The 18,901-nt window shown below is 34.3% G+C and overlaps 1 protein-coding gene across 2 annotated transcripts in view; it reads left to right on the top strand.

The window, feature by feature from the left end:
* Positions 1 to 18,901, top strand: part of LOC149799877 (uncharacterized) — a 203,721-nt gene that overhangs the window by 42,339 nt on the left and 142,481 nt on the right. For both annotated transcript variants that reach the window (XM_089959317.1, XM_089959316.1), the window contains exons 3-5: positions 1,887 to 1,907; positions 2,372 to 2,401; positions 14,384 to 14,404. In XM_089959317.1, coding sequence (XP_089815443.1) covers positions 1,887 to 1,907; positions 2,372 to 2,401; positions 14,384 to 14,404 — 72 coding nt within the window. The remainder of the gene's footprint in view (positions 1 to 1,886; positions 1,908 to 2,371; positions 2,402 to 14,383; positions 14,405 to 18,901) is intronic.

Below are 18,901 nucleotides of genomic sequence, written 5' to 3'. Positions count from 1 at the left end.
CCATTTAAATTATTTTGAGAGCTAAACTGGACACATACAATATTTAAAACAAGTCAGCGTAGGTTATTTTGTCATGCTGGATAACATCTGTATTTGTGTAAAATGAATTCGCTTTATATCGCATGTGACATAGTCTGAACAAACCGAATCGTTCCTGCTCGCTGTTTAATCCCTCGCAAAGCCAAAAATATTTTGTTTTCGCTTTTTAGGCGTTTATATTTCTTGCCGTTAAGTATTTCAAGATTAGTCACTGGTCAGCAAATGTGCAGATAAAGAATATGACAAACTTTACTTCGATATATATATATATATATATATATATATATATATATATATATATATATATATATATATATATATATATATATATATATATATATATATATATATATATACACCAGACAGAACGGAAAGTGCTATCCCTGGATTCCCGTTACGAGCTGAAATAAACCTAGACTACTTTAATTCTTTTGAGACCTAAACTGGACATATATATTATTATATATATATATATATATATATATATATATATATATATATATATATATATATATATATATATTATGGTTGGGAAATGGGAGCTAAGTTTCCTTCCAAATAATATCAAAGCAGCAGACACGGGCTTGCCTGGTTTTTAGAGTGTAGAATAATCCTACCTTAGGACTGATCGGACTGAGGATGCAATCAATATATCGTTGGACACATTAATGTGTTATGAAGTAGTTTTATCTCGCGACTACAAACATGTACTTAAAGTTCCTCTTCCCTTTCTATACTGAAAAGGAAGAATTTTTCCCGCTGTTACATAAGTCGAGCAAGTACGTTTACCATGTTTTAACTATCGGTGAATAATCAGGTGAATCAACATTACTATTGGCCCATTTATTCATACCTTGATATATATCTTTGTAGACATAATGTAATTTGAAGAATTATATTTTGTCCAAATCTGCAACAGTACAGATAGAACAGCTCACTTCGTGACGTATAAAATCATCTGGTAATTGCCAAAATCATACCATTATTCCTAAGAATACATAAAGCGGCTTATGAGATATATACTGCAAAACGTTGATTAAAAGAGCAAAATATCAGCAAAGTGTACATTTTCGACATGGCTTACAAAAACTGGTCATAATACCTGAATAAACACTTCCTTTATACGGGATATTGTTGATTCAGAAGTTGCATGACAACATTTTAACAGCTTCATTACCCTATGATCCAGATACAAAAGTGTGACCAATGGATTGAAGGATATGGTCACTACATTGTATTGGCACAAACAAGCAGGAAATGTTATAACATTCATAGTAATATCAACCTAAAGTCAGGCAGATGGATATATATTGTTATGTACTTTAAAACTGCACTCTTATTTCCATGATGATATGGTATTTATATTTGTAATTTGTGCTTGTCATAATTAAAAAAATCAAGTTCATGCTGTATCTGATTAGTGACATTTATTTTGTAAGCAACATCATACATATATATTTCTATATAGATTGTGGATTACATATTCAAATCATTAGCGCTTAATTTGGAAATTCGTAAATATGTTGACGACTATCAATTTTTTGGCAGTAAGTTGACCTATATCATGGCTCTAATATTGTCCTATCTTTTTAGACTAATGTTATTTACTTGAAAAAAGTACTAACTCTTCCCTTAATATCCGAAACAGAATCAGTCTTATTGTTGCATTTAGTTTTTAATTTGGATTTATTTATTTAATCAAATGGTTATTCACTGGTACAACACTATTCTAATTTGGATGTATTGTGCGTATCGTATTATACAAAACATAACTTATTTTGCATATTGTATTATGTTTAGAATGAGTAGTATGACTTTCTGTTTATTATTTAAATTTCCATTTTCAGGGATGCACTGAGTAAATTGATGTAAGTATTACACTTAAAATCGAAATCGAAATTATCAGCATTTTACATAATTCGGCTGGTTTAAACTTGTTCGATGCTTATTTTGTCTCAGTCATACCAAATCTTGAAACTGTATTTAATGCTTTACCTATAGCAGTTAAATATATCATTTTTGGGCTTATACATATAAATGGTTGTTTTATCTAAATCAAAGGAACGAAAGCTTGTGTGGTTTGTAATGTAGATACTATTTTTATGTTTTAATATATTAGCATCTATAGTAAATATAGTTTACTCATCTATTTAAGTCTCAGAATGTATTATATTGATCATAAGACTATATATGTGTATATATATATATATATATATATATATATATATATATATATATATATATATATATATATATATATGCTATTCAGAGTCCTCACTGTTATGTATCGTTAGAATATTGTTCTAAAAGATTGTTACATTTCCTCTCGCAGAGATTCCATTCAAGATCAAGGACAGATAAGGTAACTGTGTTAAATGTATATATTAGAGTAAGGGCTTATTCCTTCATGTGAAACATTTTTCACCTGAAAGGTATGAGGTACTTTACTATACATTCTACGTTATCATCATATATTTGTGAAACCGCTCAAGATCCAAAACGATTAATTCACACAGAAATATAACCCTCGACACGAAAACATTGCAGGAATGAGATATTTTTAAATCTTTACTATGAGACCACTACAGGTATGAATCATACTCCATAAGATTTATTTGCTCCTCCGGTGACATAAGTGGTTAGAGCGTCCGCCTCGGATGCGGGAGATTGTGGGTTCCCGGCCAAATCATACCAAAGAATCATAATAATGATACGAGCAGCTACATTGCTTGGCGCTCAGCATTAAAAGGCTAGTCTTAGGATTGGTTGGCCTGGTGTCAGGATAATGTGACTGGGTGGGATATGATGCTACATGTCTGCGACATGATGCCATAGTGCTAGGCATCACTATAAACTGGTACACTGCAGACATAGTAACAAATTGTTAAAACATTTTAAATTATAAATCACACAGGCATCATATTTTTAAAATGATTTGTTTAAAAATACATAATCATCACAGTTCAAGAGCCAGTTAAGTGAATATGACCTTTATAATTCTGATTTGTCTGTCTCCATCGGAAAAGTACCAAAAGCGATGTCACGTGGCTATTAAACAAAACTCTGATATTTCAATTTAAAAACGTCGATCATGCATACAAATGAGTATGATCACTAGCAATGGAATAATATGATGATAAACGCAGTCTTTGTTAATTAGATTGCCTATCTACAAATAATGAGCCTTTAAAAACGCACCTTAAAATTGGGCTCTTTTTATAGCTCAAAGACTTCAGATTATCTTAATTCTCAGGATTAGTCGGTGTCGATGCGCATCATAAGTAGTGTTTAATCTGCACGTTCCTTTTCCCAGTTAGCTGTATGTTTGTCTCACTGATACGTCTAATCCAGTCCTTAATAACTGTGAATAATTTAGCATGCTGCGGACATTTAGCAGTTACAAACATTTCCAAATTTTAACTGATTCAGGTTTTATGAGTTTCTTAAGCTTAATAATACGCTTGGATAAGGTTCATGCAACAACCATCTATTCTTAATTGAACTGTTTCGCCTAAAGATTCATTTTCTTTTCATAGATTCTATCTTTGGAAGCTGTAGCCCTCATTATATTCGTTTCTTATCGTAGTTGTTTTTGTATTAGTAAGTAAATATGTTTTCATCTTTTCACTTCTGTGTTAGATATCACTGGACAACAAATTTTTACAAAAGTCATGTTACTGAAATAAAATTAGTCAATTCTTATCAATTTTTATGTGCTGAACACGAATATGACAGTCAAATTGCAAAATTGGCTCTAGTTTTTTTGTAATCTGCAAGAAATTAATGTTTACATAACGAAATGCATTCCAATAGTAAAAGGTCAACTGTAATAGCCTACCTATAAAAAATCAAGTCATTGACTACATCTTAGATTTCTTCGCCTGTCTCTTGTACAGCTGTTCGGGAGCATCTCTGAGGAGTGTCCAGCAGTAGTCAGCCAGCATTGTAGTGGACCATTTTCCCTGGTATCTTTGTTCCATTGTTGCGATATCTTGATGAAAACGTTCGCCGTGTTCATCACTAACAATACCACAGTTGCTAGGAAAGAAATCCAAATGGGAATGAAGGAAGTGAATCTTTAGAGACATATTGCAGCCAAGTTTCTTATACTTCATCAACATGTCTTCTACTAGTTCCTTATAGTTTTCTGCCCTAACATTTCCGAGGAAGTTTGTAGAAACTAGGCGAAAAGCATTCCATGCTTGTTTCGCGTCACCTTCCAGCAAGTTGTTGAACCGGTCATCTTTGAAAAGCTCTCGAATCTGAGGACCCACAAAAACTCCCTCTTTAATCTTTGCTTCGCTGAGTCGAGGGAATTTTTCATGCAGGTATCGGAATGCTGGCAAAGTCCGGTCAATGGCTTTCACGAAGTTCTTCATCAAACCTAGTTTGATGTGAAGGGGTGGTAGCAAGATTTTCTGAGCCTCAACCAGAGCTGGGTGTTGGATATTCTTCTCTCCAATGGCTACATTCTGCCTGTGAGTCCATTCCTTCCTCATGTAGTGCATTTCCCTTGCTCGGCTATCCCACTTGCATAAGAAACACATGTATTTTGTATATCCTTGCTGCAGTCCCATTAAAAGGGCAACTACCTTCAAATCACCACAGAGGTGCCAGCTGTACTTGTTATACTCAATGGAATTCAGTAGCTGCCTTAAGTTATCGTATGTCTCTTTCATGTGGACAGCATACGCTACTGGAATAGATGGAAGAATGTTTCCATTGTGCAAAAGCACAGCCTTGAGACTCAGTTTCGAAGAGTCCACAAATAGTCTCCATTCTTGTGGGTCATGAGTGATTTTTAAAGCATTCATGAGGCCCTCAATATCGGAACAGAATATCAGATTACTTTCCTTTCTGAAGAAAGGCTCCAATTGCTGGTGGCGCTTTCGATATGCAGTAATTGTGACATCTTCTTCTAGAAGATTCCATTGTTGGAGTCTTGATCCTAGCAATTCTGCCTTGTTCTTTGATAAGTCCAAATCACGAATCAGGTCATTTAGTTCTTCCTGTGTTATTCTGTGTGGGGTTGATGATGCACCACAGTGAAAATCTGGATCACTGCATGCTGATGGACCAGGAGAAGAACAGGTCGACTCACCTTTGTCTTCGTCAGATGAATCAAGAGAATATTCTGCTGGAGGTTCTGGAATAGGAAGTCCCTCACCATGTGGAACTGGTCTCAATGCAGACGGAATGTTTGGGTAGACTATTCTCGACTTCTTTCGCTTCGTTATTCCGCCGGAAAGAGGAGGAACCAAGCAGAAGTAACAGTCATTTAGGTGGTTGCTTGGCTCTCTCCACACCATTGGGACTGCAAACGGCATTGATGACCTTTTGCAATTCAACCACTGTGAAAGCTGTGTTGTACATGTAGCACAGCATATATGCGGAGCCCAAGGCTTGTCTTGGTCACCAACCTTGCATCCGAAGTAAAGATGATATGCCTTCTTCACTTGAGAATTGATACTTTTCTTCTGGTTGGCAAATGTCACTTCCCCACAAATATAGCAAAAATTGTCCGCGGTATTAACACACTTTCGAGGCATTACTGTTCTTTATTGTACGTAAATGGATAAAATAATAAGTTTTATGTAACAGTAGCTTGAACTGTCTCGCACAACGTCTAAAATATTTTAAATGCTGAACCTATCTGATTGGGCTTTATATAGTACACTGCTTACGTCAGCTTCAGCAGCCGCCTGGCATTAGTATAATAGGCCTACACATGTCTAGTACACTGCTGACGTCAACTTACTTCAGCAGCCGCATGGCATTAGTATTGCATTGCATCAGAAAATGATGCAATCAACTGTGGATGATGTGAGCATGATGGTATTATGCAATGTTACATCATTATTCCGGATGTTGCTGCAGTCCTACTGGAGAAATTTACACAGTGAAACATAGAAAATGAGGTATATGAATATCTTCAAAACGAGAGCCAACACAAATTTTTCACGGTTATATTCGTGTTCGGCACACCAAAATACTACAGATTAGGGCCTTTTCAAGTCAGTAATGATTTCACTGTTGACCAGTGTATTTGTTTGTTGGTTGTATTAGTCCTAATCATTTTGACATTGAGCATGCTTGAAGCCTTAGGCAACTGTCAGTATCTACGGTAATACCATACAATATACATCTAATTAACTGTCTTAATTAAAGCCACTATTGTTATTAGTTTGAAATATTTACCGAACTGTCTTATGCAATTATAGCCATTTTTACTCTCATTTTAATAATGAAATTGTTGACACAAATCGAAAACAAAATTACTACATCATGAAGCCATATATAACAATCGTGTCAACAGAAAATAAGCTGGCCATGTTGTCACATATTCCTCAATTAGAGAACTAGATTGCTGCCTCATACTAGAAATACTTTCGTCAGATGGCTTATATTTGCTAACTTGCTACAAAATAGCTATATGATGCAAGACAACAGCCTTATAATAATGTAATGCTACATTACCATCTCGTTTAGTTGAGTATGTGAGTGTATTTATTATAAGTTATAAACGTTCGAGTTTTGACGGTGTACTCCTGTCAGAGATTTCTGTCAATACGTGGCCAAGTTATGTATGGAATATTTCACAAGCACAATCCAAATATATATATTCTCCTCATCGTCAAGAACAATTGCCATATTATGCTTTCTGATTCTACTGTATAAATCTGCGAATGAAATTGATAACACTGGTCAACAGTGAAATCATTACTGACTTGAAAAGGCCCTAATCTGTAGTATTTTGGTGTGCCGAACACGAATATAACCGTGAAAAATTTGTATTGGCTCTCGTTTTGAAGATATTCATATACCTCATTTTCTATGTTTCACTGTGTAAATTTCTCCAGTAGGACTGCAGCAACATCCGGAATAATGATGTAACATTGCATAATACCATCATGCTCACATCATCCACAGTTGATTGCATCATTTTCTGATGCAATGCAATACTAATGCCATGCGGCTGCTGAAGTAAGTTGACGTCAGCAGTGTACTAGACATGTGTAGGCCTATTATACTAATGCCAGGCGGCTGCTGAAGCTGACGTAAGCAGTGTACTATATAAAGCCCAATCAGATAGGTTCAGCATTTAAAATATTTTAGACGTTGTGCGAGACAGTTCAAGCTACTGTTACATAAAACTTATTATTTTATCCATTTACGTACAATAAAGAACAGTAATGCCTCGAAAGTGTGTTAATACCGCGGACAATTTTTGCTATATTTGTGGGGAAGTGACATTTGCCAACCAGAAGAAAAGTATCAATTCTCAAGTGAAGAAGGCATATCATCTTTACTTCGGATGCAAGGTTGGTGACCAAGACAAGCCTTGGGCTCCGCATATATGCTGTGCTACATGTACAACACAGCTTTCACAGTGGTTGAATTGCAAAAGGTCATCAATGCCGTTTGCAGTCCCAATGGTGTGGAGAGAGCCAAGCAACCACCTAAATGACTGTTACTTCTGCTTGGTTCCTCCTCTTTCCAGCGGAATAACGAAGCGAAAGAAGTCGAGAATAGTCTACCCAAACATTCCGTCTGCATTGAGACCAGTTCCACATGGTGAGGGACTTCCTATTCCAGAACCTCCAGCAGAATATTCTCTTGATTCATCTGACGAAGACAAAGGTGAGTCGACCTGTTCTTCTCCTGGTCCATCAGCATGCAGTGATCCAGATTTTCACTGTGGTGCATCATCAACCCCACACAGAATAACACAGGAAGAACTAAATGACCTGATTCGTGATTTGGACTTATCAAAGAACAAGGCAGAATTGCTAGGATCAAGACTCCAACAATGGAATCTTCTAGAAGAAGATGTCACAATTACTGCATATCGAAAGCGCCACCAGCAATTGGAGCCTTTCTTCAGAAAGGAAAGTAATCTGATATTCTGTTCCGATATTGAGGGCCTCATGAATGCTTTAAAAATCACTCATGACCCACAAGAATGGAGACTATTTGTGGACTCTTCGAAACTGAGTCTCAAGGCTGTGCTTTTGCACAATGGAAACATTCTTCCATCTATTCCAGTAGCGTATGCTGTCCACATGAAAGAGACATACGATAACTTAAGGCAGCTACTGAATTCCATTGAGTATAACAAGTACAGCTGGCACCTCTGTGGTGATTTGAAGGTAGTTGCCCTTTTAATGGGACTGCAGCAAGGATATACAAAATACATGTGTTTCTTATGCAAGTGGGATAGCCGAGCAAGGGAAATGCACTACATGAGGAAGGAATGGACTCACAGGCAGAATGTAGCCATTGGAGAGAAGAATATCCAACACCCAGCTCTGGTTGAGGCTCAGAAAATCTTGCTACCACCCCTTCACATCAAACTAGGTTTGATGAAGAACTTCGTGAAAGCCATTGACCGGACTTTGCCAGCATTCCGATACCTGCATGAAAAATTCCCTCGACTCAGCGAAGCAAAGATTAAAGAGGGAGTTTTTGTGGGTCCTCAGATTCGAGAGCTTTTCAAAGATGACCGGTTCAACAACTTGCTGGAAGGTGACGCGAAACAAGCATGGAATGCTTTTCGCCTAGTTTCTACAAACCTCCTCGGAAATGTTAGGGCAGAAAACTATAAGGAACTAGTAGAAGACATGTTGATGAAGTATAAGAAACTTGGCTGCAATATGTCTCTAAAGATTCACTTCCTTCATTCCCATTTGGATTTCTTTCCTAGCAACTGTGGTATTGTTAGTGATGAACACGGCGAACGTTTTCATCAAGATGTCGCAACAATGGAACAAAGATACCAGGGAAAATGGTCCACTACAATGCTGGCTGACTACTGCTGGACACTCCTCAGAGATGCTCCCGAACAGCTGTACAAGAGACAGGCGAAGAAATCTAAGATGTAGTCAATGACTTGATTTTTTATAGGTAGGCTATTACAGTTGACCTTTTACTATTGGAATGCATTTCGTTATGTAAACATTAATTTCTTGCAGATTACAAAAAACTAGAGCCAATTTTGCAATTTGACTGTCATATTCGTGTTCAGCACATAAAAATTGATAAGAATTGACTAATTTTATTTCAGTAACATGACTTTTGTAAAAATTTGTTGTCCAGTGTAATGTACCTGCATATAAAGGCAGAGCTATACCAGTGTTTGTAAAAACTATAAAATTAAAAATTGAATTTCGCTTTATTTATTTGTTCAAAATAAGGTCTGTTTAATGCTGATTAATGTGTGACACGATGTTTATTTACGCGCTCGACTGAGAATCCAAATAATAGGTCACTTGTAATTTTAGTTCATGCAAATTTAAACTTACAACTGTTCAAACCGTATTGTTTAGCCCTTATCCATATTGGAACACTATAGATGTTTTTTTCGTGACGTCCTCGAGCGAGCCCATTTCTTTATAGGCAGTGAATTCAACTTTATTAGTCTCATTTAGTTTTGGCGTTCTTTCCTATTGTAAAAGTAAAATATTTCGAAAGAGTAAAAGATGGGTATGAAATAAATAATACATCGAATTCATACTTTGATCTGAGTCCGCTTCGGTTGCGGGAGGTCGTGGGTTCGAACCCCGACCAAATCATATAAAAGACTTACAAAAATGGTACTAACAGCTCCCTCGCTTGGCGCTCAGTATTAAGAGGTTAGCGTTAGGACTGGTCGGCTTAGGGTCATGATAATGTGATTGGGTGGGACATGATGCTACATGTCTGCGGCATGATGCCCCAGTGCTAGTCATCACTATAAACTGCCACACTGCAGACATCGTAGCGATATGGTTGTAACATTGTTAAAACTACGACGAAAATTAAATCACACACACACACACACACACACACACACACACACACACACACACACTTTGTTCTGGGGCTAGGGAAAGAATTCGTTTAATGTCGCTTAACTCGGCCTGATGGTTTCGACGTATCAGTATGCCCTATGGAAGCCTTTCTTTCGGACAACACAAAAAACATGTATGTAGCTGCGTGTATTGGTCACATCTCTCCTTTGCTATCCCGATCTGTTTTTGTACTTATATCAACTACGTGAAGCGAAATATAATCCAGCTCCCATGAATAAACCCTATGTATACAGTTTTGATAGGACCGCTACGATGGCCTACTGGTTAGAGCGTCGGTCTCTGATGCTGGAAGTCGCGGGTTCGAACCCCGGCCAAGTCATACCAAAGACTTATTAAATGGTACTAGCAGCTGCCTCGCTTGGCGCTCAGCATTAAGAAGTTAGTTTTAGGACTGATCGGCCTGGTGTCAGGATAATGTGACTGGGTGGGACATGATGCTTCATGTCTGCGGCATGATGCCTCAACGCCTTACATACATCACTATAAACTGTCACGCTGCATATATATATATATATATATATAGTAGCGATATGACTGAAACATGTTTAAAGCTACGTTACAAATCCAACATTGATTATTAAAACAACATTGTAGTTGTACGTGATGTTTTACTTCATACACTATATATTTTTGTATGTCAATTTACTATGTTTTATTGATTACCTTCCGTTTCGTCATATATGATATAATAAAGTTTATAAGTACTAGGCTTCTTTTTGTTTGTTCTGCTATACTCACTTATGTTGTTATTATCGGTACATACAACGCCGTTTTTAGAAATATGAAAGCTGTTCTTTACAATGTTATTAGTCCCCTGCTAATTGTCATGCGGATTTAAGTCAAATTTTAGAGTTTGTTTCCACCTAAAGGCTTTAAATAAAAGTTATTCTGAATATCAGTAGCTTGTTACAGTTGTATCAGATTGGAAAATACTGTTCAAATGCATATAACGCAGTCTGCATAATATTTAGTCATTGATTGTAAGCAGTGCAATTACGATGGTAAACGTATACGTTATGTAACACACAGTCATCCATTAAATTGGAAAGAAGTACAAAGATTATTTTTAAAAAGCCATTTTGTTATTTATTCCTTGCTTTTCCTAGCTCTTTTAAGGTATGAATGATCTTTATTAAATAAGAAATATCATAGTTAATTATCTATATATCTTCAGTTGCACAGCAGAGTAAAATAGTATTAGACATATGATATACGCTTAATGCTTACAAATAAGCACTTTTTATTATACACCAGCACACACTCTTGCGTTCAAATGTACATGAAGAAAACGGGCATGGTATTATACTTAGTTACTATCACCTTACAAACGATTTTAATTGGGGAATGGTAATAGGGTGGTGATAGTTTTAAGATACATTTGTAGAACTGGTGAAAATTAGGACATTTTAATTCGTAGTACAGAAGAAATTTCTTGCTACTACGTTTTAAAATCTAGACAAGCCAGGACATTGAAATTATATAATTATTTTGATAGGCAGATCCTCTGATGATGTCCAGCCAATTAATTTCATGAATTGGACAGATTACAGAAAATGATAAAATGAGAAACACAAACGTTGTTTCCAGAGTGTGTAGCGGGAAACGAAGAGATTCAAATAAGCAAAAGACAATGATTGTTTCTGACGTCAAAACTTTAATACGCCATACTCAGGAAATGTACCACCAAGTACATCCATAGAGAGACAGAGAGACACCAAGTACATCCATAGAGAGACAGAGAGACACCAAGTACATCCATAGAGAGACAGAGAGACACCAAGTACATCCATAGAGAGACAGAGAGACACCAAGTACATCCATAGAGAGACAGAGAGACACCAAGTACATCCATAGAGAGACAGAGAGACACCAAGTACATCCATAGAGAGACAGAGAGACACCAAGTACATCCATAGAGAGACAGAGAGACATCAAGCACACCAATGGAGAGACAGGGAGACAAAGAGGAAAAAGAGAGAGATAAATTGCTTGTAGAGTTTGGAAATTTATATTTGAGAAATAAATACTCGTTCATTTTCGTTTGCAATCTTGGTATTGTACATGAATATGATGGACCTCCTAATCCTCAGTATGCAATGCAACCAAATTAGTGATCTTTCAGCGTAAAATATTAAATTACTGATTTAATAAAATAATGAGTAAAACATCGTGTTTCTTAGCTTGTAAGAATGTGTGTCAATGTATGTACCCTATAACCTGCCAATTGTAAGAGTATCTTGGTTTATGTGAGCGATTGTTTGTTACTTTCTTTCAGTAAATATACCATTTCATACTATACTCCCAGACCTAACTTACTACAAGTGGGTGCTGGATATCAACGAGTAGTCTTTGTTTTCAAGGACACGTGTTAGTCGTCATACCATAACATACCCCTTACTTCTGTGCATTGGTTTTGTTTCATGCAAGTATATAAGTTTCTGTCGCAATAGGGGTATGTTTGTTTGTCAAGTATATGCCTAATGAATTTCCATATATACCCAGCCGTATTCAATTTCCATGAAGTCTCATATTAGCCCATCTTCGTTCAACGTCCACAAGCTCCTTAATGTTCATGTTTAAATCCCATAATCCCAATATGGTACTATTGTCTAAGTTAAACTAAAAATCAAGAGTGTCTTATTTAACACTTATTATTTCTATAAGTCCTATTTTGCTCTTTAGAAATAATTTAGTATTTTGTCACTGAGATATCCCCTATGTTATTAGTGATTGTTTTGTAGACACTGTATATTACACAATTCAGACGAGAATATCTGTGTTTATGTAAATGAATAACATAATAGATTAAAAATCGTTCTAAATTGCAAGCACTTTCTTAATTAAGATATACCATACAGATTGTAGCCAACCTGCAGCCTACGGGCCCATAACTGTATTAATCACGCCTCATACTATTCTTTTCAATATGAACATATAAAGATGCCATTTAATTCACATACAGTTTATAAACTAATTGATTGAATGATTTGGCTTTGTGATAAAGCTGATGATCATCGTGTTCTTATATTGAAAAAAGGTAAATGGGTTAAACTTTGGCAGTGCATATACTATCGGAAACGAACGTAATGATATACTAACTCTGCAAGGGATAGATAGGTTTATGGCCACGATCAGATTTTATCTTATGTTCTCGACTGGTAACCGTGCATAAATCCTCTCGAATTTGATATATCTCCTAGTGATTGAAATTTAAACAATAAACAGTATCTTAAGAAATACTATACTATTTCTTATCTAGCAATGTTCCATATTATCTGATGTTTCGGCTCGGGATAGATGAAATAAATGCATACAATGTCTGATATTGTGGTCCTCCAAGTGAACGTTAGAGCAAAACACAAATGACAAACCTGACAAAGGAAAGTAAGATTGTTAATAAGATTGTAATTAAATAATTGGCGATTCATTAATTACATATGCATAGAATATGTTAAAGGAGATCTGATTGTTGTAGGCATATATAAATACACTAACATATGTCATATAATTGTTTTTTTCTAAATACCTCAGTAGTTTTTTCTAATAAATCCAGAAAACATTTTATTTTAAATATTAGATATGTGACCATTAATTTGTTACTAAATGATATTTCGGATAGTCGGAGAGGTAGTATTCGTATTTTATTATGTAGATATACTATTTTGCAAGATCAGTGATGTATGTTTAGGTAATATATTATGTCATGTTATGTCGACAAACGCGATATTTTCGCACAGTAATATAAAAAGTTTACTTCATTAATCAGCACACATTGTTTAAACATATTCTATTTACTGCGATATCCTTATTTTCTTATGACTTAAACCATTCTACGTGTATTTCAAAAACCTACATATCTGATAGTATATTGGTCATTCATGAACTTTATCTTCGTCTCAAACCTGTGAATTAATGCTGTACATCTGTGAGGGCTAAATTCAAGTAAAGGATATTCACTTCTTTATGTCCGTACAGAAAGTTGGATTCACAATTAAAACAAACCCTACAATTTCTTCATCTACTTTGATGTTTTGCCTTGAATTAAATTTTGTCTATTAGCCACATGCTTACCTGTTCCTCTGTTTGTATCCATTTTGATGGAATATTGTTTTTTATTTCTAGGGTGGAAACGGTGAAAATTAAAAAAGTGTAATAGTTCGTGACACGTGAAAGTGCATCGACTATAAAATTGTCTTTTTCCTTAACGTACCCGATGTCAATATTGTATTCCTGCTGCATGAAACTCTACATCAATAATCTCTGAGTTTTGTTTTCATCTACCCAATGAAAGCAAGTGGGTTGTTATCACTAAACACAATAATCGGAGCAGGAGCTGAACTTCAAAGTGTGGCAAAGATAGATTTAATTATGTATATTACTAGCCACCCAATCCGTATTTGAACCTATTATATAACATTGTTTATGTAACTAATTTGTATTTAGTCACGATGAAGTTGTATACATATTAAAGTATACGTTTCTTTTCTCTTTAGAAATGAGGTTGATAAGAGGAAGTAAGTATGTTATTCCCGATACCTTTTTCAGCAGGTACATTTATATATATATATATATATATATATATATATATATATATATATATATATATATATATATATATATATATATATATATATATATATATATATATATTAAAAGGATGAATTGTAATCTACGTATAACATCGGAGGACACTTCATGTATGACATTACAATAGTTAATAAACCTGTCCGTAAATAAAATTAAGAAATTACAGATAAGACAGACTTATTTAATTGGTTGGATTTGAATATTAGATTCGTCTTTGCTTATAAACAAGTTTTCAAATATTGATATACCTTTGGTGCTGTGCAGTCGTTTTAAACGTATGCTGCCATTTAATTTGCTATTGTCTAGTGTTTTCTACGAAGTTCTACACTTTAAATGTTTTTGAAGTTTTTCATTTTGCATCTCCTAACGATGAGGTTAGAATGTTGCGATAAAAATTGTCTCTGTAAAGGGATGATTTTCATTTTTATTTTAGACCAAGCCATTCATATTCATACAGTTACAATATGTTATCATCATTAACAAATATATTATAGGATTAAATGATCATGGTTGGCTATTTAGCGATGTGTAAATTTTACCTAATCACTCACAAAGTAAACTAAGTCCGAAGGACTTTATGTTAACTTTGTGGGTGATTAGGTAACATTTGCACATCGATAAATACCCAACCATGATCATTTAATCAGTATAATTCATATTTCTTCCTTTCGTTCCTCAAATCAACTTATTCCATCAACAATGCAATCCAATTTAAGTCGCGCGTACTTTCCTTTCATTAGCCGCTTCACATCGCCGCATAAGACATAACCTGTACATAATCACACGAACATACTGAATAATGTCACAGTTACGTTTATTCAGAAACTACATACGTTACATCTTGGGCAATGGCTAACGATGGTCTCAACACATTAGTTCATTTTACAACATTCTTATTCAATTTTAGGTAGTCCCATCTGCTACGTCAGATGACCATGACCTTACATAATAAGAGCTGATACGGAATGAACAAGTGTGCTAGATTAAAATTCCTATCAAACCTTAAATCATAATTGATTTTATCAATGAAGAACATGGAAATGTGAACAAGATAATGCTATCCGTTACTAACATAAAGATAACAATTAAATAAATTGTATACAGGAATAACATTTTAAATCATTCTCAACAGCGTTCATACTTGTGAAGACCCGTTCAGTGATAAAATTTCAAATGAAATGTAACTACTGTCAAAGTTACGTTTATTCGGCAACTTCATACTTTACATCTTAGGCAATGGCTACCCGTGGTGTCAGCACATTTCTTTTCATATAAAATAATAACATTTTTTAAAATTTTAGTATGTCCTATACAGGAATAACATTTTATATCTATTTCATCAGAGTTAATACTTAACAGGACCCTTTCAGTTATCCAATGTGAAATTAAATGTGCAGTTGTTAAATGAAGATTTGCTCGCAAAACCGACCATATGTTTTGTTTGGTTGCATAGTTGAGTGCTGGAGTGCTGGAAGAAATTAATGAGTACACATCCAAAATAATTTAAATTAGCAAAACAATCACCTTCATGGAATATTATATACATTTTTCAATGGTGTTAAGTCACTCTGGTGGAGATAGTAGTTTTACTATTTAAAACCTGTATTCAGTCTTTCAATAATGGTCTCATAAATATTTCTTTTTATTTTTGTGTAAGTGGTCATATTCACCATGCCACCAACATCCACACACGTTTAAAAAAATTACCATTGAAAACGCCAATGCCCCATTTTGTGTTTTGTTTAGTAGCCTCTGAGTATTAATTTATTTCAATAGCTTTTAAGTCCTCCTCAGATAATTTATTGAATCTTGGTTTATATCCCTAAACGGCCTCAAAATTGACTGGCCCAGTTCCCACGCTATTGTTGTTGTTGTTGCGTATGGCTAGGGTGACTGATGTCATGGGGTGCTATGTGAGGGAATTTATCAATCTATGTTGGTCTGTTTCATTTTCAGCGTTTGTAATATCGTTCGCATTATCGTCAAATATATATTCATCTGCTTCAATCGCTGTTACAATTTCTTTTCACTCGTTTTTATCTGACTCTTCAAAAAATCACCGTAATCGACCATTTTGCGCGACAATGTAGCAGACGAAAGCCAAATTCTAAACTATCAATTTCAATCAACGAATATTTGAAAAAGTATATAAAGGGTATAATTTTTATATTTATTTGCTGAATAAAAACTTTAAAAGATGAAACAATCGTTTCACAATGACGTGTCTCCAATGTTTATTTATATTGCAAACAGTGCAAAAACCGAAAGTAGTTCTAGAATTTATCGGTGTGTAAAAAATTCCAAATCAGTATCACGTGACCGTTTACAGCCAATCGTATTGCAAAAAAATCCGTTTCATTTATAAAAATTGGAATTATATATATATATATATATATATATATATATATATATATATATATATATATATACATACATATATATATATATATATATATATATATATATATATATATATATATATATATATATATATATATATATATATATATATATATATATATATATGACAATGTAGTTTAAATATAGATAAATGGTCTTGTATTTGTCTCTCTCTCTCGGGCATTTTTAAATTCCAAAACGTTGCTAGGTCTTAAAGTACAATACGTATGGTGTTCTGAAATCAGCCAAAGTAGCTATTACCTACAGAAGAAGTCACACGGGTCATGCACCAGTATATCCTATTATAAATGTAAAAACTAATTTTAGAGTTATAATTTAATTCTAATATAGTTATAAACTAGTTTATGCAATGGTGATTTTTTAGTAATCGGCACATTAATTTTCACAACCAAATTTCCAAACATAATTATCGATCGCTACGGATTTTTATAAAGACAGTACGGCATTAGAATGGGTCAATAAATATGATAATATATTGAATTATTACTAATGCAAGGAAAAAGGGTCAAGATACGATCACGTGAACAAGAAGTTCTTCATTTCCCGTGTGGATATTCAATTATGAATGGGATAGAGGAGTAATCAGCTACAAGTTTTATTGCTAACTTGTATATATATATATATATATATATATATATATATATATATATATATATATATATATATATATATATATATATATGACATTTCTTCAAAATGATAATTTAGCATGATGTAAAATTTAACTAAACTAAATTTGAATTGACATACATTTTTATACCTTGTTTTACGTGTATGAAAAAAATATATTTTTATGGGGTAAATATGTAATATGTACCAATTGAAATAAAAGACGTGACATCACATACAGAATATATATACGAAGTTATATATTTGCCTCCGTTTATTTGTCTTGTGTGCTGTTTTATCTTGCCGGTGTTGCCCATTTTTTTTTATAAACGACAACATTATCGAGTCTCTGATTATGTTTCTAGTCCCTCTTACATCATAGCGCGGCAAAAACCAGCTTAAACGGAAACGGGACTTCTTGCTTGCCTGTGCCTAAAAATGTCGAAGTACGTTATCATTGAATTTGCCGTTAAATCCTGCTCTAGGAAATGATGCGATAATCTTCAATGGAAGTTTGATAGACAAGTCGCGAAATAAAGTGAATAAACGCCATTGAAAGGTATGTGTAATCAAATTCTCCAAAATGACACTAACAACCGCAAAAACTGAACCCGAGCACGTACATGCCATATGTGAGTTGTATAGTAATGTATTCACACATGAATTACTTCTATTGACATAAACATGTGAAATTACTCCCATAAATTGTCTTAAAAAGTGTTCTAATATCCGGCATCGCTAATATCCAAACGACACGTCAATAGTCGAAATGGACAATAGTTAAACGAATATGGAAATGTGTATTTGATTGGATTTGAATATTTAATGACTTTGTTCTTTATAATTAAATTCGCAAATATTGATGGAGACTTGTAGGAAGCAAATGCCCAGCCAAAGCTAATATTAGACGGACAAGAATGAAGTAGTTTATCTAACTGTACAAATATTGTACGATTCACTTGCAGCAAATTGGTCTGTAAAATTTGGATTCAAAGGGTGACTGAACTGATCATTATAATCCATGAATTTATCTCATGAAGTTATTTCAGCATAATGTTAGTTTTCTTAGAATAAAAACAAAATATAAATAAGTCATCCGTAAACAGGCCTGCGAACATTGCACTGATGTTGTCATTGTTGTTGGTTTGTACACCACACCCATCTTAGGTAGTACGAGACAGATTAATCGTTTCCGCTTCAAATGATTTGTCTATTTCAAATTTCACATCAGACATTACTTTTAGAATTATTTCTGCAAAGAACTGATATGTGATAAGACGTTTTAACTGGCGTTACGGATGAGTTATATACAAACTTGTTACTCGCAAAAGGATGGTTGAGGGAGTAAAGTTAAACAAAACATTTCAGAAGATTTTCTTCTATACTGAAATAGG

The sequence above is a fragment of the Sinohyriopsis cumingii genome, chromosome 5, assembly GCF_028554795.1.
Source record: "Sinohyriopsis cumingii isolate HCF-2022 chromosome 5, ASM2855479v2, whole genome shotgun sequence".
Lineage (NCBI taxonomy): Eukaryota > Metazoa > Mollusca > Bivalvia > Unionida > Unionidae > Sinohyriopsis > Sinohyriopsis cumingii.
This window is presented reverse-complemented; position numbering and strand designations above follow the sequence as displayed.